Here is a 21,371-nt window from a genome sequence, read left to right on the forward strand (position 1 = left end):
TCACACAGAGTTCAGCAGCTATGACAGTTGAAAATGCTACAACCTACCTGCAAAAATCCCAAGATAGGAGAAAAATGAAAAACACAATAGTTTTTTCATAGCGGGTTTCAAGTTCATATTTATTTATTTCTCTCAACAGAACCCAAGTGACAATCAGAATACAGTACTTTTATCCTCAAACATGTTTTTTCCTTTTCTTTTTTTTTATTATGCAAAACAAGAGAACACTCAGTGCAATAGGACAGAGGACTCTGACAGTGCGGTGCTCTCTCTACCTTTTCACAGTGCACGTTTATACACACAAAAAGATTGTACATCATCATTATTACATTTCCAGCCTCCACCCACCAACAACATGGATAGGGCAAAGTGAATGTCTTAAAACAATCATTTTTAAAGATCAGCTGTTTGCATACAGTATAGCTTGGCACACACACACACACACAGACATGCACAGCTCTCTCCCTCACACGAGCGCGCACACACACACACACACACACACACACACACACACACACACACACACACACAGGTACAACACAGAGGGACCTCTGTATCATTGATTCTCACCAGAGAGGGGGTACTGCACTTGCACTCTGAGGGCGAGCTCATTTGTCAAACCCATACTATTTTGGCAATGTTGACATTGCATTTTAATGTGCAAAGAGAACCAATTGAGATGATGTAAGCAGGAGGTTGAGGTAGGAGGGAGAGAGCTGGGGGAGAAGGACATGTATGTAACCAGCCTGATTAAATGTGATGGAAGATGATGGGTAGTGCAGTTTTTTTTTTTGTTTTGTTTTTTTTTTTTTTTTGTTTGTTGGTTTTTTACAAAGCCTCAAATATTTGTAGGCCCTTGTGCAACCCCTGTCCTTTTGACTGGGTAGAGCTGTTGCCATGTGTTAGGTCCTTTTTCAAACAAATTTTATTCTAAAATGGTTGCCAGCCAATTGAATTGGGAATATTGTCCGAGACAACCAATCACAGATGACTGTATGTGTCGCACACAGCCAGTCTCCTGAGGCTTTACCTCCCAGCCAACAAATTAAAACTAACATGGCACAACTCGCTACTCCTACCATTTTCAAAAATATATATATAAGCATAATCTTGAAAGTTATTTCTTAAGCAAGTGCATATGGCTATTATAATCTGCAGTAAAATTAAGAAATGTTTCTAAAAGCTCAGGTGTTGATTGTACGGGCTGGTTGTTGGCATCAAGTATTTACACTGTGTCATGGTGCTCCCAGTGTGCATGGCAAAGTAAGGGCGCCGGTACTTGCCAGCTATTGCCACCAACCCCATTTCAAATAACCAAACGTCCCAAGTGCAACCACACCCATTATCTCGCTTTTACAGGCTTTGGCTGGTTTTGGAAATTATACTGTTTATAATGTATGTTCTAATTTACTAACTCCCCATCCCACCCTCATAGTGTATCTTAGAATACAGCAGAAACATTTCACACTTTCTCTGTCATCTACAACATGCCAGCCAACAGGTTTACCTATAAAACGATTCAACCGCTTCAAAAGGCTTTTTACGTAGTGACTACACAGCTTCTTACTGTAATATACAAACTGAAGCACACAAAGTTTCCTGTCTCTGTTCTAGGACCAACTGTTGTACATTCTACAACATACTGGACCAGGCATGGAGGGCGCTGGAATCTAAAGCACGTTGACATTAACTCCTCAACTTACAATACAACAGTGAAAATGTAAAGTATATATAGACAGAATTGAATAGTCCATTCACTTTAGTGCTTTTGAGCACAAAAAAGAGCTGGGCATAAGAAAATTATGCTACTACAGTACAAGTATTGATAGATTATGCTTTCTAATGTAAAATAACCCAAACAAAAATAACTTAAAAACAAACATTAGATTGCATCTACATCTACTATACATAATTTAAGATGCTTTTTAATCCTCATCTCATTTAGAAAATATCTATTCATCAAATATCTATTCTACTAATTATATTACAAGAATCCAGTCACAGGAAATAGAAAAATATCAAATATCACCAGTGATGATAAGAAAACATGACAACCTGAACGAGCAGAAATATTGCTATGGTAACCACCATTGTCCTTTGACATCAGCATGTATCACCCCCCCCCCCTCGGTGCTCTTACTGGCTGTCCTGACACCCCTGATGTTGCAGGGAGGAATCAGCACAAACACAGGTGAGAGAGGGAGTGGGTAATTGGGGGTTGTGTGGCAGGGAGGTTGTGAGTGTGTCGTTACTGTCAGATGGCTGTGTCCCAGAATACGGTTGTCTGTGTGGGGTAAGGGGGAGGACGGATCTTTTTGGCCCCGCTGGTTTTCCCCCAGCTCGGGAGGACAGATGCACTTTCTTGCTTGCACTGATTCCGCTCCGGGTGCCTGTCCTCGTTCCTGTCTGGTGCAGCAGCAGGAGGAGGTGGAGGCCTCTCCAGAGATCTTTGCAGGTGTGGATGCTGCCTGGAGCGGATCTCCATGCAGAGGGTGCGTTTCCTCTCAATCTGTTCTAGCATGGTGGTGTCCCCGCATATCCATGGCATTTGGGGCATCTGAGGGACAGAGTCAATGCATTAAGTGAAGGTTGCACAATTAAACCCCCTGAAAACTTTTTTTCAAATCTTAAGTCCTTTATTTGTTTACAGCATTAAATATTCATGAAATAGCCAACAATCAAACTAAAAACAGTGTGGTTGTGGTTTTAATTAGATTTGATTGACAGTAACCAAATAACTCACCAACTGTCATCAGATTTTGAACAAAATTTCTGACTGTAGCACATAAGGACATGACATTCAAACTAGTTAGAATTAAAAAAAAAAAGTCTTTTGAGATCTGTTCTAAATTGTGTGTTCATGTACTGTAGGTCCTCAAATACAAAGTATGTTTTTCAGGACCTGTTACAGGCTACAATTATGCATAAATAAAACTAAACAAATGTGCATACCTGATTTTGATGTGTCTCTGCCACTCTCCTTTGTGGAGTTCCCATTGGTGAAGGGTTAGCAGGCATGGAAGGTGAACGGCCGTACTTTGGCGCTACTTTCAGATCTACAAAGCAAAATCACACATTGTATTTTATTCAGCTGGATGCTTCATTTTGTAACATGTACTACATTTTAATGATCAATATTGGATTGTGAATTTGAGATCTTAACCCTCACCATTTCCCGTTCCTGTGGTCATTGGTGGGCTACCAGACGATCTCCCGTGGTGAGTAGGTGTCGTCGTGGATGAATGCTGACCTGACATTGTGCTGCCATTCCTCTCTTGTGCTTTTGATTGGTCTGTGTTGTAATTTGTTCTGTTATCTCGTCGGGGCGTGCCATCTGATCTGTACCCTCTCTCTTTGCTGTCGCACCTATACTCCATTGCAGTGGGGCTCTTGGTGTTCTTCACATCATAATAATGCTGCTCCGAGCCATTCAGACTTCTGTCTTTGCTGTCCCGTCTCACCTCAAGGCCAGTTCTGCTCAGATCTTTACTGTCCTGCCTGGGCAGAGGAGGAGGAGGAGGATCTCCTCCATTGTGGCAGCTCCGCTCTTTCCCCTCATGCTTGGATTCAGAGCTGTAGCCACTTCTGTCCTTGCTGCTCCTGGAAGTTTCTTGTCGGGGCAGGATCTCAGGCAGCTGGTCTATTCTACCTTCGTGCCTATGTTCCATTTCACTCCTTGCTCTCTCTTTGCTATCCTGTCGGGGTAACAAATCAGGACGATGGTCTTTGCTATCATGCCTATATTCTGCTCCAGTTCTAGCTCTGTCTTTGCTCTCCTGTCGGGGTAAAAGCTCAGGTGGCCTGTCTCTGCTTTCATGCTTTGAGTCCATGCCATTCCTAGCTCTCTCTTTGCTATCCTGTCGGGGTAAGAGCTCAGGTGGCTGATCTAGCAGTCTCTCTCTGCTTTCATTTCTAGAGTCTGCACCGTTTCTTGCCCTTTCCTTGCTGTCCTGTCTTGGTAAAAGCTCAGGTGGCTGATCTAGCAGTCTCTCTCTGTCCTTGCTATCCTGTCTCAGCAGTGACTCCATCCCATGTCCCCCACTTCGATCTTTGCTGTCTCTCCTTGGCATAAGGTCACCATTGCTGAGCCCTTTGTCCTTGGAGTCTCTTCTTATCAAAGAGATGGGTTCTAAGGAGCTGCAGCCCCTGTCTTTGGAGTCCCGTCTTACAGAGATGGGCTCTATGCTGCTGCAACCCTGGTCCCTGCTATCCCTGCGAACAGGTGGTGCTTCTACACCACTACAAGTACGGTCTTTACTGTTGCGTCTGTGGGGCAGTTGCTCCACGTTGCTGCTCCCCCTGTCTTTGTCTTTGTCTCTGTCTTTGTCTCTCCGGTGAGAAGACTCTTTGCTGTGGCGCTCCTTGGAGTCTCGCTTGGACTCCTTGCTGTGACTGTGGCTATGGCGTTCCTTGCTTTCACGCTTGGACTCACTGTGAGACTTGCTTTTGGACTCAGCTGTAAAAGAACAAGACAAATAAAAAATCAGATCACAAACACTTAAGTGATTCTAACATCCAAACCTACTCTGCTCTGTTGGTAATTCATTAAAGAAAATAACTGGCTGATAACTAGCAAATCACATAATTTAATTTATTCCTAATATGAGAAAAATAATCGCAGTTTGAAAAACAAATACTGTTTCTGCACTACCATCAAATATCCTCTAGGTGTCACTCCGTACTCACTGAAGGAGCTGCAGTGAACCACTGGAATTAAATTAGTCAATATGTGGGCTTAGAGGCATCTGAATTGTGTTAATTTAATTGTGCACTAATGATAGTGAAACACGGCATCAATGATACCCATTATCACTAGGTGTTTCAGATCTTTAAGTAAAATCTCTAGTTCATATATATTTTGTCACTGTACTTCTCTTTCACCTTAAAATCTAAATATACACATTAAATAATCATAATTACCTAAACAAACACTAAACCATTTCTAAACTACTACCTACCACTAACAACTATTTGTTTCTGATTTCTTCATGCACAATTACATTGTGTGCTCTTCTTTAGCATACAATATTCCAGTGTATGTGTAGCAAGGGAGGGGGGCCATATGTATGACATGACTCAAGCATCAGTAAAGACATTATAGATCATTGCTGCAAGTAAAAAAAAAATGTATAAGCATGGGCATGATTGATTTCCACGCAGGGATGTGTCTCTATATGGTTTCTATACATGCTTTTATATACAGTACCATACACATGCATCCCCTGTCATGCCCACATGTGTCATACATGGCTTTTTTATAGTGTGCGCATGCATGTGTGTGAGTCTGGCGATTAATCGGCTTGTAAGTGGGTCAGGCTAGCTGCCTCTAATGCCTCAGAAAGGGAGAGGAAAAATGAATCTCCAGTAATTGTGTTAGGTTTGTGTGCTCATTACACCGTGTGTGCTTATAACCAGTCACAGAGCGACACGCACAACCTGTCGGTGCTTTAGCCCCATGTGACACAAGTGTTAGGATGAAAATTAAAATTAAATAATTCTTGATGTATAGACAACATATGAAAACCATGTGGGACAAGAAAACAAAATGCTGCTAAAGGGCTCATTAGTGAGACATCACTGGGAATTCCTGGCACCTGAAAGCAACACCTGACTTTCTAACAATCACATAATGTAATTCATCAGATAAAATTAAGACAATGTGCACCGATTGAAAGACGTATTTATCAGTGAAGTCAAAATAGCAATAAATCATATACTGCCTTAGCTTCCACTATCCCCATCTGCACAGCTGCCCTGGCTTCCTGATTGGCTTAATCATGAGTGGAGTATGTGCTGATTGGACAGTAAAGAGAATCTGAAATCCTCTGATCAGGTGTAGATTTGAGTTCAGAGCCACAGCTATCCCCATCAGGAGCTCATTGCTCCGGCATATACCGGCATGCTCTGAGCTCTGATTGGCTGCATTACATATGGGGAGGGAATCAGCAAATAAGAAACAGGGATTTCTCCTCCTTCCGCTGTTGCTATGTTCTAGTTGCTAAGAGCGTAGAGTAAGGATGAATGTGTGGACTCTTTGTAGTTCTTTTATGATTTATGTAATGCACTTGAAGAAATCTCAATTGGAGCTTTTAATTTACGTTCAGTTTTTAAAATTCTTTCAGATTGTGCAGCTCACCTCTGAAGAGAAGGACATGGCATCTGATTCATATGTCAACTATAGGGTTACATTTCATGTCAAACCTCACTACATCATTACATACTCTATAATAATTTATTTGTGACCCAAATTATAATGCATGACATACCTCCACATGAACTACCGTCATGCATTTAACACTTACTTATTTAGTTTGGTTAATGCTTGCAGTAATTTTTTTTCATTCGTTTACAATCAGTATGTTGGATTTCTAAATATTCAAGCTTAACATGGCTATTTTAACACAAAATAATGGCTACATTATGCATTAGAACAAATGTTAAGTTGTGACTCGTAATGGTGCTGGCACCAAGAAAATGTGAGTGTAAGTAAACAAAGCTATGAACTGTTTTTAGGTTTAAACCTTTAAGCAATGTGTGCACCTTATATCATTATGAGCAGAAAATGTTTTCCCTCACAGTTACATTGATTTTGGCAGTCTTCTGAGTGTGGCTTGGCTATCTGTATTTAAACATGATGTTTACATATTTAAGAGTAATGCTGCCTGATGGCCTAATGCCATGAGTAGGTTTGAGGGACCTGCTGTCCGCTTTAGTCTCTAAATCCCCTCAGATTAAATCATACGATCTGTATCAGACTTGGCTCGCAGGGGCCTAGATTAAATAGATGGAGGGTTCTAGAGAGCACCATATACACGGTACTGTATAAATGATGTATTCATTCTGCACAGTCTCCTAATTTAGCAGATTTAAAATTGTTAACCCAAAACAGGGATAAATTTCTCTATCACTGACTAAGGAACTGAAGACCACCTCTTTGTCAAAGCATTTAGACACTGACCCCTACTTTGTAGTAGAGTTGCTTTCTTGTTCACTCTAAGTAACTAAGTCTCTCTAATTAAATGAAGATATTTACATAGATGGTGACATATCTGCAAAGAAATGCAGTTATAAGATGTTTACACTCTTCAGCAATCCGAGACATTAATGAATCAACATGAGGACACATGTCTGTGCTCTTTGCTTTTCTACAAAGCAAAATAATAAGACAAATGCGTGAAATAACTCACTCTCTCCAGGCTCTTTAGACTTTCTGCCACTGGAGTTTTTCTTAAGCATGTTCCTGCCTGTGGTGAACAGGTTGGTTAGTTCATCCAGTGGGCTGGTAGGTGTCCGCGAACGCCCTGTTGACACATTCTGCATAGAGCCATGGAGTCGGCTCACACCGTCTTGAGGTGGTGAGCCTTTGCCGTGAGGGGTGGCTGAGGCGCTCCGTGGCAGACCTCCAGGGAATGGCATCGTAGCGTCAAAGGGAGGTGTACGCATGAGGCTCAGAGGGGTGAGACAGCGGCCCATGCTGACTGGTGATGGGCAGGCAGAGTGGCTGCGCTGGTAGGAGGATGAGGAGGAGGATTTGTAGAGGGTACAGGGTAGAGGAGGTGCAGAGGAGCGCCCGGAGACTGTAAGGGTTGGGGTGGCAGTGAGCTCCCTGCGGATGTGTGCAGAGGAGGATGGCTCAGTGGAGGATGTTGGGGATTTGCTGTAGGATTGGTTCTCCAGCATGGGCAATTTGGTTACGTCTAAAGGGGTGAGGGGAGACTCGTCTGAGTTGGGTGAGCACTGTGCTGGTGCCGGTGGGAACACCAACAGTGGCGGCCGATGGGTGAGTAAATTGGGAAAGGGTGCAGGAATGTCACAGAGGGGAATGTTTCGAGGAGTGGAGCAGCGACTGAGAGGTTCTGGATCATAGGGTGCTGGAGTGGGGCATGCTGAGCGGCATCCCACAGGGTCAGTGCGGTACTCCATATCATCCAAAACTGGGTACTTCATCTCTTCGTACACAGACTCTCCTGGCTCCTCGTCCTCACTCTTCTGGGGTTCTCGTGCTCCAATATCGATCCCGCCCATCTCTATGTAGACAGGTTCATCTTCACAGTCGTCTGTAGGGCTCTCGTCACTCTGCGGAGGCGAGGGGTTGCGTTCACAGGGGGAGGTGACGTGGTGGAGGGGCTTGGAGGGGCAAACCCCGCTGCCCCCGTGACTCTTGATGTAGGACTCATCAAAGGAGACGCTCAGTTGTGTGTTGGGGTTCCTCTTGGGTTTGGGTGGTGGCACCCTCCTGCAGTCCTCACTGCATCCTTGAGCTGCTGAAGGATAGAGAGAAGGAAAGTCTTAACACAAATCCACTGGAGAAAATCACTTTCACAAGCACTACCTGATAACAGACACGTATGCAGTATATTAATTCTGGTATATTCATTTGTGGGCTATTACGTTTAATTAATAGATTGTCATTCTGACTGACATTGTGCGGTGGCATGAGACATTTCTGCTGTCACAAAGCAATACTACATTTAACAAAAGTGTATTTTGTTAATAATTTATAATGATTCATTTACATTAATATAAAACCTATTGCTGCTCTGTGGGTCAAATGTAGGTCAACGTGTGTAGCTGAGAGCAATATCTTGACTCAGATTTGTGGGAATAGTTGAGGCATATGCATGTTTCTAGGTCACATATACGGCAGTGGAGCAGTATGTGAGTATAGTATCTGGGTCACACACACACTGTGGAGCTCCTTTCTGATAGTGGTGACGTAGCATTGCAGTGTGAATTGCTTTAGATGTGGTGCAGTGAGGCTATGGTACAATGTTCACGTTGACTAGATACTACTGTACAGTACGGTCCTGCTAGTTTACTCACAGTAGACAGTGCTCTATACTACCAAGTTGCTCACAGTGTGTTTCTAGGTCAGATGCCGAGATGTTTTGGATAGGAGTGTCCCTTTCTCTGATGGGCAGAGGGGAGATAAGTGTAGTTAAGAGCCGGACCATGTCTGAAATCTTCAAACTGCAGATTTTACAGCTTTAATAATTCAGATGCCAGCTGGCTCAGACACACGCATACTTCCCATAACTTTATGACTCACCACCATCACTGTGTGCACACATGCGTGTGTACACATACACTGCACATCCCTACACATTCAGATAGAGAAATTAGGACAAGCGTATACGCATTTTATACCACACAGTCTCACAGCCTATTAAGTCATTCCAGAAAATGGGAGTCTAACTGTGTAGGTGTTTGCCGTCCTCGTTTTCTGTCGTGTCTGAATGTGTGGCTTTGAAGACTATGTTGCTGAAAATTAGAGTGGTTTATATGGATAGATTGGGGTCTTTTATTTAGGTGGAGGCAATAATTAGAGAAAAAGCAATGAATTCAAAGTGAAGAAAATGATCCAGGAGGTGAAACAAAATGAAAGATCGAAAATCAAATCAGAGCATTTCATGTTGTTTTGCACTGGTATTTCGCATGCCATGCATTTATCCAGGTTGAGGCTGATGTCAGTGAAGCGAATTTCAACTGAGGATGAAACATGCCTTTGTTTCCACATTCTTTTTTCAGTACCACTAATTAATAGGGTGTTAATAGAAGATCTGGTTTAATCCAGATGTGTTCCTGGTATGACTTTAATTGGACTATGACACACTCTTGTGTAGTCTCTCTCTCTCCTTTGTTTGTGTTCATGTGGCTATGCATGTGTGTATGTGCATACAATAATGTGCATACAATTGTGTACCTGTGCCTGTTTTCCACAATAGCAAAATACATTGCTACGCTAACAGGTTTGCATGGTGTATCTGGAGATCTGTTTCAGCACAGATGATGAATCCATCCCTCCAAAACATCTCGTACTCCCTGTCGCTTCTCCTCTCCTCTCTCTATTGCTCCCTCCTCTCCCCCTCCCCCTGTAGCGGATGTGTTTACCCGCAACCCCCTCTCCCTCCCTCTCCTCCTGGGGAAAACGAATCTAGGTCAATCGCTCCTCCTGAATGAATTCTACTTTGACAAGCTCCTCCCCTTCCCGCTACAGCGCCAGCTACAGAGCACGCAACCCTCCCCTCAGCCAGGGACACCCCCACACTCTCGTTCTGATTGGCTCCGCAGCCTCAGACTTCAGCATCTCTGGAGCCCCATTGGCCCGAGCTGTTCAGTGATGCTGTGATTGGCTGGGCTGCAGGGGGTCTTGTTTCTGTGGGATGGTTGCCGTGGTGCCCAGGAAGATCTGTGTGCACATAGAGAGATCCCCACCAATCTGAGCCAGGCTGGGCGACTCCCTAAACATCACGTTGGCAGCGAAGCAGCCAAACTGAAATGGAGTCAAAGCTTCCTGCAACCTCTAAATCTCTCTGCTTTTACAGCCACCTGCCACATGGACTTTTATAATAACATAAATATCAGTTTAATTTTGCAGTGTTGTTACTTTACACTCAGCAAGTGCTGGGAAGTTAAAATAGTGTACATTGTGCATTTGCAACAGCAGTTATTATATCAGTGGCTGGTTAAGAGAAACATTCCTTTACCTTACCTTTAATTATTGTCCCATCCATCAAAGCTTTTCTTACACTGAACTGATGAACTATAATTAATGACCTGTTTTTTATCCATGGCCAAACAGGCATGTTGTGTTGCTTGAGAAACGTGACTGAAATTGCTGCAGGGTGCATCTTCTGGATCATGATCAATGCATCTTTAAATGTTGTCCATGCCAGTTTTAACTGGGAGAGAAATTGTTTAGCTTTTATTGGTAATTTGCCTTGTAGAGATATAAAACTAAGTCAGTTTTGAACAAGCTTCTTTGTGAGAAGAGCTTTGACAACTGACTGTGTTCTATAGCCAGCACAGTACTGTCCAATCCATCTGCTGGGGTGAAGATTAATACACAGAACTAGTTACCATATAATATATCAAAGCATACTCTCTGGGACAGCATTTACAGTCTTTATTATCTATTATAGTTTGTAGACTCTCACTAAGTTAGATGTTAGTTAGGTGATTCTGAATCTTATACTATGTGATTTATCTGAGGAGTAAGGGAAAATATGCGAACAACCTGTGATTTGTTTATCTGACAGTAACATAAAGTAAAAGAGTGCAATGAAAACAGACCTAACTTAAATAAAGTTACAACAGATACTACTACTACTACTACAGATGTTGGCATCCTAAATTGGTCTAGCCTGTGCATTTAATACATCTGGAATATATGTGCATTGGTGCTACAGGGTTGTATTGCATAACAAATTTCTGAGCATTCCTTTTTATGTAGTTTAGTGAACTGCAGATTATCACCTGTATTGCTGCCTAGTGTATCCCTTATGCTCTAACCATGGTTTAACCCCATTGTACTCTATATCAATATGCCACTATGGTACTTAATTGAAGTATGCAGTGAATAGCTAGATGTCATGTCATTGTAGAAGAAAACAGTGTTGAGGAGGGCACTGCAGAGAGCAGCTATATATAGCGCAGCAGTCTGGTGTGAAGTGCCACCACCACTCACCGTCACATCTCTCCCCGCGGCAGGTGGACATGGGACTGTGGTCCACTGCCTCAGACGACATGCTCAGCTTGGTGGCCGGGTCCCTCCTGGGCTTGGGCGGGGGCTGCTTCCTAGAGGTTGGGCTTCCCACTTCCTCCTCTCCTCCACCCCCACTATTCCCACCACCAACAGAGTGGAGGGACTGGGAGCGTACGGAGAAGCCCTGCCCACAGGCAAGGGCATGAGGGTGGGGCATTGGCATGCGTTCCTGGGGGTCCGGCATGGTAATAGAGCCCATACGCAAGTGCTTGCCTTCAGTTGCTATGTCTTCACCCGTCCTAAAACAGAAAGGGAGGAGAGGGAGAGAGGGTACAGAGGAAGGGCAAAGGGTCAAAAAGCTGAAATTTGTTCATGTAAATATGACTGATAAAAGCACAATAGTTGATGAGAACGAGACATTTTAAAATGTACTTAAAACTATTACTTTACATTACGAAGAGGAAGAGAAAAAACCATGAAGACAACAGAAAAATTAAATCCCTACATGAATTTTTTTTCCTGTCAGGAGACAGCAGAAATAGCACATACCCTGTAATACAGAGCCATCATGGCATTCTCCATTTATGTAAAGCACATGTGCATGTTCATGTACATTTCCCCCTGTGCAAGGGGTTTAAATGATGAGAGCACTAAGTTAACAATAACAGACATGTTAGTGCCACTGCAAACAGGGCCTCTTTAAGGCCAGGGCATTGATTTGAGTTTAACCCTGGATATGACCGATGCTGCTCACACAATCACACACAGACTGACACCATGGAAGTCCCCCAGTCTGTACACAATCAATCCCTATAAATGGGTGATTGGCCTGAATGGAGCGTTAATGATGTCTGAGTGTAGTGTGGTAATGGGGGAAAGGAGGTCTATATGTGTTTGTGTGTGTGTGTGTGTGTGTGTGCGCTACAGATAAAATGAGTTCAAGATCAGACAGTGTTTAGGGAAATGGTTTGTAGAAAGGACATGATGAATTTGGAATGTATGTGCGCTTGATCTCTGTAGTTTGTTTATTTATTTATTCTCATATCAAAGACACAATTAAGCTTAATGTCAGAGATGTGAATGTTAAAACAAATGAATGAATTTGCATGTATCTTGTCTGAGGGTGTGCACAAGTGTGTTTATGTATGTGTATGTATATGTGTGTGTGTGTGTGTGTGTGTGTGTGTGTGTGTGTGACCCCCTCGGTGTGGGACTTTGCTGACTCTGACTCCCTCCCAGCCAGCTGCTGAACAGAAGGTCCTTGGTGGGGTGGGTTCATTGGTCAGGGGCTTAACTTTGCCTAGCAACAGGGTACCATAGAAACCAGACACGAAACCAGCTGCCGCCACACAACAATAATAATGTGCACGTGCACATCATAATACTTAGGCATGTGCACATCGTTACCATTTTGTTTACAGGTGACAGAGGTCCAAGAGAAAAGTGCCTGCAGCTACCTGTAGAGCCACATTGCCAATGTTTCTTATTTTAAGGAAAGTTAGGGGAAAAAATAAAACATTAAATAATATGCTTAGTGGGTATATTTAGTATAAAAATATTAGTCATCCGTATTTAGGCTAAAATGTCTTTGAAAAGAGAAAGAAATCTTCATCTACAAAGCCACAGGTGTCAACAGCACAGCATTAAAAAATCTATCCCTCTCATATGTTTTGGGTGTGCATCTGCTGTGAATGTGTGCATGCACACCCATACACATGAGTTGTGTGTATGTGAGAGTGTGGGTGGGTGGGTGGATGTGACTGGAGTAGTGGTGACTGGGTTATTTATAGGATATTTGCCCAGTGATTGGCTAAAGGACAGACCACAGGTGCTCTTGGACCAGTTGGAGTTGACTTGTCGTCGGGCAGCTCTGGTTCTCTCACTGACACCATGTGACAAAAAAATGAAAGAAAAGAAAAGAAAAAGAAAATCACAGAAACAAACAAAACACTAGCAAAACAGAGCTTGAAAAAACTGTTCATTTGTGGATGTGTGCATTTCTGCACAAAGGGTAAACACAAAGGAAAGCAGCCGATTGGAATTTGCATGCATATGTAAATATAAGTAAATTTAAGTGTGTGTGTGTGTGTGTGTGTGTGTGTGTGTGTGGCGTGTGTGTGTTTATGTACACACTTGCATGTTTAAGTGCATTTGTGGGCATCTGTGTGTGTATGTGTGTGTATAACTGTGTGAATAACTTCTGATGAAATACAATAAAAGAAACCCAGAGTGAGATAGCAGCAGGCAGGAAGGCCCGCCTCACTCAAACCTAACGTACCAATCTGATTGGCCTATGGCTGTTCCAGCTGTCACCAGGCAGAACACATCTCCTGCAACTGAGCTCACACTTAATCTCTCTCTAACAGGTTTTTTTTCTTCGTTTCCCCCACTCTTAAATATATTTGCTCTGACAAGCTCTCTCTCCCTCACACAGTCATACAGGCCATTTGTTCTTTCCTACCCTCTCTCACACACTAATATATTCTATTTTCCTGTTGTTCATGTCCATGCACGCACATATACACAAGCATGCATTACTTGCTTACACAAATGCTAGCATGCACACATGTATCCTCACACTCTTGTCTCACTCTAAGTCAGTTACTGTAAAAATGGGTCGTCTCATTGACCTACTTATAGACCTCATGAAAAATCCAGTTATTTTTTTTAGATTCTTCCTCCAGTGACTGTGTATTAATATTTTAGCTTTGGCAACAGCTGAGAGCCAGTGGGAGGATAGCAGGACAGTAGATGCCACTTTTCTTCAGGCATCGCCCTGTCCCATTCATTGAGTTACTGTACACAACTTCATCAGACTGCTAATAACAATAGAAAGAAAATTTGCTGGCAAGTTATAAAAGAGTCAAGGATAGATTTCTGAGTGTGTTTGTAACTTGGCTGTCTTTCTGATGTCTGGGGTATAAAGTTAAACTCTGGGTCATCTTCGATCATGCCAGCGATACACAATAACAGAAATGGACAATCACAGTGGCAGCAGAAAAACAGGCACGTGACAGGGTTCAAAATGCTACTGAATAAATCAGTTATGAACCACATTTGGTCATACATAAATGCTCAGACCCCAAAATCACATCAGTGTAATCATCTGATGCACAGCTAAAACTCCCAACAGCTGCTAAAATACCTTGTGCCCTATCAGACTGACAAATGAACACCAACAGTTTTTAAATTTCATGACAACATTGGACTACATTTCCATAAGCCTTTCCACTGCTACAAACTGATGTTAAGCCCGATGCATCATTCAATTACTCGTTTGACCATCAAAGTGGATAACAAGTATTTCTCTAAGAGGTGATTTGCTGTTTTAAATAACATACGTGCACTTGATTGATATTATCTTTATAAATAACCCAGCAAATGGTAATGTTACTCATTAGGCATATATAATTTTTCTATGAAAAAGATGGTATGATTGTAATTTTAAATGAAGACTTTGTGCTTTATGTGAAACAAAGCTCAAATTAGTGTTAAAAAAAGTAAAAAGAAGAAAAATTTGACAGTGTTTCTGCTCTCTATTTTTTGGAGGGAACGCAGCAACACAGATGTCCACGACATCGCGCCAACATATTCTGAACCCTTTTTCAGTGTCCGGTTATCATCCCAAATGACTGGGTGACTAAGTGCTCGCTATTCTACCCCACAACACAAGCACGCTGTATCCATGTGCTAGTCACGTTATGAGTGCATGCCTCTTATTCGCTCAAGTTTTGGGATACAACACAGTGGTGTTGCTGTGCACAGTGGCACTGCCGTAACTGCTTGCTCATCACAACATACAAAACAGGTTGCAGTGACTCTTCTAGACAATGACACAACTTTCTATACAGCTGTAAAATTTTCTTCCAACAAACAGGATGCTTAGATTTACTTAAATCACCATAGCACAACTATAAATCTCTACACGTCTCATTCCCACCCTCACATCCTAACACACTTTCTGTCACAGCAGACCCCACCTCCTCCTTTTTAATTCTAGAAGCATTCCATCTCAAAAATGGAGCAGCAATGACCTCCATGCAAGGACAAGTCCCAAATAAGTCTAAAAGTGAAAAATTAATTATCCTCTAAGGATCATGGGGTGCACCAGTCCACACTGGCAAACTCCAAAATATGGCAACCTGCCATTGCCGCAGGGACCCTCTGGCCACTTGTCCCAATTCCTTACAACCTCTTCCTCAATTGAACCCATTGACATCCTTGTATTTACAGAGCATAATCCCATTGATGTGCTGTACTGAGACTTGTGAATCTACATAAATCTCTGAGAAGTCCACCACTATCCTACCTATCAAAACCAACCAACCAATTAATATATGTTTTCCATAGTATATTTCTGTCCAAAACCTGTGTCAAGGAGTCTGATGTTTTTGCTTTTGTGAAGCACTTTATTTGTTTGTTTTCTTTTTACCTCCTTATGGCTTCCTCCTGTTTTCTCTTCTTGTCGTTTTTTTCCAGCAGGAATGCCCTATTTCTCTCATTTCTGGCATGGTCCAAGTTCTGAGCTACCAGGCCGTTATAAGCTCTCAGCCCATTCTCCTCAACATACTGGAAAAAACGGAGAGTTTCCTCCTCTTTGGAGCTCATCATTCTTCAAGTGTTCCCACAGCATTCTGATGAGGAAATATAGGAAATATTAGTCATAATTATTTGCCTTAAAGAGATATAAAATACTACTAATGATAGCAACATATATGACTATCTTCTGAATGGAGTTGTGTCAGTAATTACTCTTTCAACCTTCATTTTTCAAGGTCAGCCTTGGTGAGAGGAAAACCATTGGAGCAAGATTGCATCAGTGCTACAGCAATGTCACACATTGCGTTTGTGTGATGCTCCTGTTGTTTTTACAGTTTCTGACTGTTGCTGTGGAGTTCATGGCCTATGGAGGGTTCACATTGATGGTGAGACTTGCGTCATGCCTGTGTGCAAGAGTAAGCATTTTCCCTGAAGGGTTGCAACATCTCTCTCCATAGTGCACACACATACATGCGCACAAACAGACACTCATATGCATGTTAAATATGCAAACAGTCAAGGGACTCACTATCTTGCTACAATTACTCATAACCTTCAGTTTCAGTGTTTCGGTTTTCTCTCTGGCTGTGGATCTGTAGCAGCTGCTCATTTTCTCAGTTGTGTTTGCACATTTTCTGGCTGAAATTACTGGCTTTAAGTGAGAGTGTCTGAATAAAACTGAAAAGGGCCTTTCATCTCCTGCAGTGCATGTGTTGGGCTCAGATGTAAAAATATAGTACTCCTGGGACCAACCACACAGATGAAATGAAGCAATCTTACTAGACTGTGATGCATGGTTTTGCATATACAGATATCATCATCATTTTATGTTTTAGATCTAAAAATAATCTCTTCTTGATTTTGAGTGTTCCTTGCTGCCTTTGATTCTGTAAAAAGACTTTTATAGTCATCATCACTGTCATAAGAAAGAGCATGGATGTTGCTGTGAGGAAAGGCCTCTTCATTGAAACATCTGATTGACTTCTTCTAAGTGGGAATCAGTTTAAAACTGCATTGTTTGCAGCCACTTAAGATCTAACCCAGCATGAAGCCGTTAATGATGTTATTCAGTGTGCATGCATGTATAGTATGCACTTGCTTGAAAACCTGTGCAACTGCATGCAACACAGTATATACGATGTGCAATATCATGTGCAACATTTGGATAGGCCAGTGGTGGAAGAGAAGACAGTGAATGCTTTTATGTAGGTCAGTGTTTTCAGATCAGCCTAAGACTCATGCTTGTTTACGTGTGAGAGAAGCACTGAGTGTGAGCGTGCATAGGGAGGGGGAGGGGGCTTTGCAATAACTGTATGTATGTTTGTGTGTGTATGTGTGTGTAGGCAGGCGAGGGCAGCAAGGGGAGGGCTTGGAGGGCAGCCAGATGGAGATTGCAGGGCAAGAGAGAGAGCGGCATTGTCTGGCCATCCTCAGCATCCCTCGACCTCATGTCTGTCTATCAATAAGTCCAGCATGGAGCCTAGGTCAGTGAGTTTATCTGCCGGTTCCACTCCCCCACGATGCATCCTCAGTACTTCTTAGGGTAGGGTTTTTTTTTTTTACAAGCATGAGGAGAAGACTGATAAGAGTAAATAGACAGAATCACCATCTCAGGGAAGAGCTCAAACTAGGGCACAGAATCCTGGTGTCAAGTGGTGTCGAGATTTTTTTTCCCCGTGATTATCAGGTCTTATCACTGATGCACAGCCACAGTCAGAGATCTGAAGCTGTACAAAGGAAATAAATTTTGGTTTCTGTGGAGAAACGAGGTGCACCAGTTGGATGTGTTAAGGGTACAGCAATGGGAAGGCACAGTTCAAACAGTGTTTGAGCTGAATTAAGCTCGCCTGCCTAATCCCTGTAAGCCTGCAGCCGCACTCTGCACTGGAATCAGCTTGTTTATCACACTGTTTTTACCAACCAAGCTTTTCACATTGGATTGTCCTCCGGTAACTCATTGACATAAAATGCTATTATTATTCACTCATCTCTATAAAACCTGTCAATTCAGCAAAAAAATTTTTCCTCCAACAAAGCTTCCCCATCATTGCTCTTTCCCTTAACTTGACGCATTTTCCCTCTTGTTCTTCTGTCTCATCTTCTCCCTCCTTTGCCCCAATTGACATGGGCTGCAACAGTTGGAACACAGAGGTGCACTTTGCGTTAAAAGTAAATGAAAGTGGCACACTGTTTCTGTTTCCAGGCAACCATGTCACAGGAGAAGGGCAGCATGGATATTCTAGAGACACAATGTCAAAAAGATTGCAAGGCCAATAGTCTGGTGACAACACATGTGGGTACACACAGGTGCAACACTTGGTAGCTCTGCTTTTGTGATTTTTTATTTATTTATGTGGATTTGTGTCGGAAAAAATACTTTTGTGTAATAGCATCAGCTTTCCCTGGCATAATTCTTTGTGGGTTTGTGGGTCATTGTGGTGTATAAGCAAATGTTATAATGCATACTCACAATGGGGCTGTGTCCCTGCTGGTTTGTGGACCAACGTGTCTTCTGTCTTCCCCTGATGAGTCCAGTGCACGCTAGTGAACTCTGACCTATGCTGGAGCACCAGTGCACTATTCCACTTAAATCCACATAGACTTCCATCCATTGTATGGTCCAACTGATTGGCTTGTTAGAAGGAGTCCCTGTGACCCAGGGTAAGGCTGGTGCTAGAGGGGAGCTGGGCCATTGGGTGCCCAGCCCAGTGCTCCCTCCCCTGGGCAGAAAAGGGAGATGCAACCCCTCCAGTCCAGATGTTGTCAAACTCCAGGCCAGGTGCCAGCTTCACTGCTCCACACATCTGCACATTCTAGAGACGGAGGAAAGATGCAGCGTAGCAACAGACCGCACCCGCAACCGCAAGCATGACACAAATACACACTAACACACTCTCACATCAGATACACTCACACTCACAGTCTCTCTGATGCTTCTTTCCCAGATTGTCCTTCCTTCTGTTTTACTATGTCCAATTGCAGAAAAATGTCTGAGAGTGTCGCACAGGTGAAAGGAATCCTGATTCACAGTGCCCTGAGGGTTGAGACCAAGGTAGAGCAGAGTGATGTATGTTTTCCAGATATGGCATTCCCTGCCAGCTCCCTCTGTCCTACTCAGCCACACAGGTCGGTATAGTCTGTCTGTGCTTAAGCAGATGACACCGGGCTTCCCAACTATAGATCACAACAAGAAGAACACGCCCACTGCCTACTGTACCACCTTCCACTACAGCGTCATCCTCTCTCTCTCTCTCTCTGCCTCTCTTCCTTGTCGTGGACTGCTGTTTCTCTCACTGGGTGCCTCTCTCAACTCGCCTCACTGGTACACCCAGCCTCTCTCTCCAGTTAGTCATTTTATGTTTTTGTCTCATGTGTCTCGTCTGCCTTCCCTTTCGCGGCTGCACTGTGACTAGAGCCACGAACGTGTTTTTTTTTTTTTTTTCTTTCCCTGCTTTCAGCACCACGGAGAGCTCAGAGGGTGGGGGGGGTTAAGTGGGTGGGCACAGTCAGAGAGGGCCAAGTGGAGAGATGGGGGGAGGAGGGGTGAGTGGGAGGAGTCAGCGGGTTGCCAGGGTGTGACCTCATTAGACACAACCTCCTCTTCCCCCAGCAACCACTGCGTCCCCCCCCCCGCCCAACACACACACACACACACACACACACACACACCCCTCCTCCCTCCCCTCTCTCTTACAGCTCGTAAACAAGACCATGACACAAAAACACTTGCAGTGAATACACCGTGTTTCTCTCAAGTGCATTCATGACATGTACAGTAGCAAAAACAAAGCAGAACAAAACAAAGAGGAGCAAATGCATAAGAGCAAAATACACAATGAAGGAGAACAGCACTTCCAACACATACACATTGACATGCTAATGCAAGATTAAAATATGTTTGCATAGACAAACAAAAGCAAGAAATCCAGAGACTTGTTCCCAGTGGCCACAAAGATGAACAGGATGAAAACAGGGACAGAGTTGAGCCTGAGTTGTGTGTTTGTTTGGGGGGGGGGTTACTGCGGCTGCTATGTGCTTCTGCTCGACTGTCTGGGGGATGAGTATTGGTTTCAGTAGTGCTTTTCGGTTGTTTATTTGGTGGGAGCGCCTGGTATATGGTGCAGAAGCAGGGGTTGAAGGGAGGGTGAGCAGTGCGGGTGGGGCTGGGTTTTGCTCGGACGGATTAACACCATCGACACAAAAGGATTAGGGAGCAGAGATCTGTTGTTTTCATCAACCCTTCCCTCCATTTCTCTTAACCCCCACCCTCCCCTCCCCCCTCACTTTCCCCCCTCCCTCTATCCCTGGTTCTGTCTCGCACTTTGCAGGAGGGGTTAAAAAAAAAAAAAGGATGCTGGAGGAGGTTGGAGGCACCGAAATCAGTCTTCACAAACATGTGGTGGTCAGTTTAGAGGAGAAAAAGGGATAATGGGGTTGTTAAAAATAAAGCAAGGGGAGGGGGAGCCAAAAAGAGCAACAACACACCGGTGAGTTCAGCAGGCTGAACCACTGTGCTGGGCTGCATATGATTATCAAAAAAGGCATCTGTTTTGGAGTGAGGAAAGGAAAGGTAAAATAAGGTGACATTTAACAGCACTTCTCTGCACCCACTTCAAACACTCCTCTCATAACAGCATGCTGCATGCCATAAATAGCCAGTTGCCATGATCTCACTTTGATAAAATGCTCTGTCAAAAGGCAGTCACCCCCTTTTTCTGCCTATTGTGAGGGACGTGGTCGACTGATCACGCACAAAGCAAGTCACGCCATCCAGACCAATTCGGCGCATGCACATGTACACACATGCACATGGACAAAAAGACCTGGTCTGACCTCGGTGGATGGCCCATGTGTACGATCTCAAAGGAAGTATTTAGATCCAATCTGCACTCAATGCACACAGACAGTGAGGAAATCTCAGGGGTGAATGGGTTAAACAAAATTTTCCACCTATGTGCACAGCAGTACTTTGTTTTGTGAACGGGGGAGGACACTCCCTCGGGGACAGAATGGAGGGTGAAATAAGATACAGTGGCTGTAACTTCTGAGTTTGCACACGCTTGCAGACACACAAAGACCTGCAGAGAGAAAAACCCATCCACACTGCCTGAATACATTAGCAAAGTGAAAGCAAGTTTTACTGTATTCAAATTACTTCTTAACTGTTTTTTGACAATGATAATTTTGTATTGCATATATTCATCAAAGCTGCTCAAAAAGATTGTGGGAAGATACTGCTGAATTTGGTGTGTATGATGTCTCAACAACAGATAAATTGTGACTTGAGGTGGATCACAATACATCTGGTCAGTTTCATAGTTACATTATAGCTCCCTCATTCATTTAC

The 21,371-nt window shown here is 43.3% G+C and overlaps 1 protein-coding gene across 2 annotated transcripts; it reads right to left on the reverse strand.

The window, feature by feature from the left end:
• Positions 1-62: 62 nt before the first annotated feature.
• Positions 63-19,434, reverse strand: nyap2b (neuronal tyrosine-phosphorylated phosphoinositide-3-kinase adaptor 2b). 2 transcript variants are annotated; one of them, XM_018676725.2, is made up of 7 exons: positions 18,495-19,434; positions 15,918-16,119; positions 11,468-11,784; positions 7,188-8,261; positions 3,170-4,456; positions 2,953-3,056; positions 63-2,557 (listed from the first exon to the last, which is right to left on the reverse strand). In XM_018676725.2, the coding sequence occupies exons 2-7, from the start codon at positions 16,094-16,096 to the stop codon at positions 2,255-2,257; spliced, it is 3,264 nt and encodes a 1,087-aa protein (XP_018532241.1). In that variant the 5' UTR covers positions 16,097-16,119; positions 18,495-19,434; the 3' UTR covers positions 63-2,254. The 2 variants fall into 2 exon arrangements, with proteins under 2 accessions (XP_018532241.1, XP_018532240.1); XM_018676724.2 differs by having other exon boundaries at positions 7,188-8,264.
• Between the last annotated feature and the right edge of the window lie 1,937 nt (positions 19,435-21,371).

The sequence above is a fragment of the Lates calcarifer genome, linkage group LG4 (genome assembly GCF_001640805.2).
Source record: "Lates calcarifer isolate ASB-BC8 linkage group LG4, TLL_Latcal_v3, whole genome shotgun sequence".
Lineage (NCBI taxonomy): Eukaryota > Metazoa > Chordata > Actinopteri > Centropomidae > Lates > Lates calcarifer.

What these genes read in the sequence shown, in the direction of transcription:
- nyap2b (XM_018676724.2), bottom strand. Translation starts at nt 16,096, where the DNA reads ATGATGAGCTCCAAAGAGGAGGAAACTCTCCGTTTTTTCCAGTATGTT. An exon ending in CCGCGGGGAGAGATGTGACG is followed by an intron (nt 8,265 to 11,467) that starts GTGAGTGGTGGT and finishes TCTATCCTTCAG; the next exon opens with CAGCTCAAGGATGCAGTGAG. An exon ending in CAGAGACACATCAAAATCAG is followed by an intron (nt 2,558 to 2,952) that starts GTATGCACATTT and finishes TCTGTCCCTCAG; the next exon opens with ATGCCCCAAATGCCATGGAT.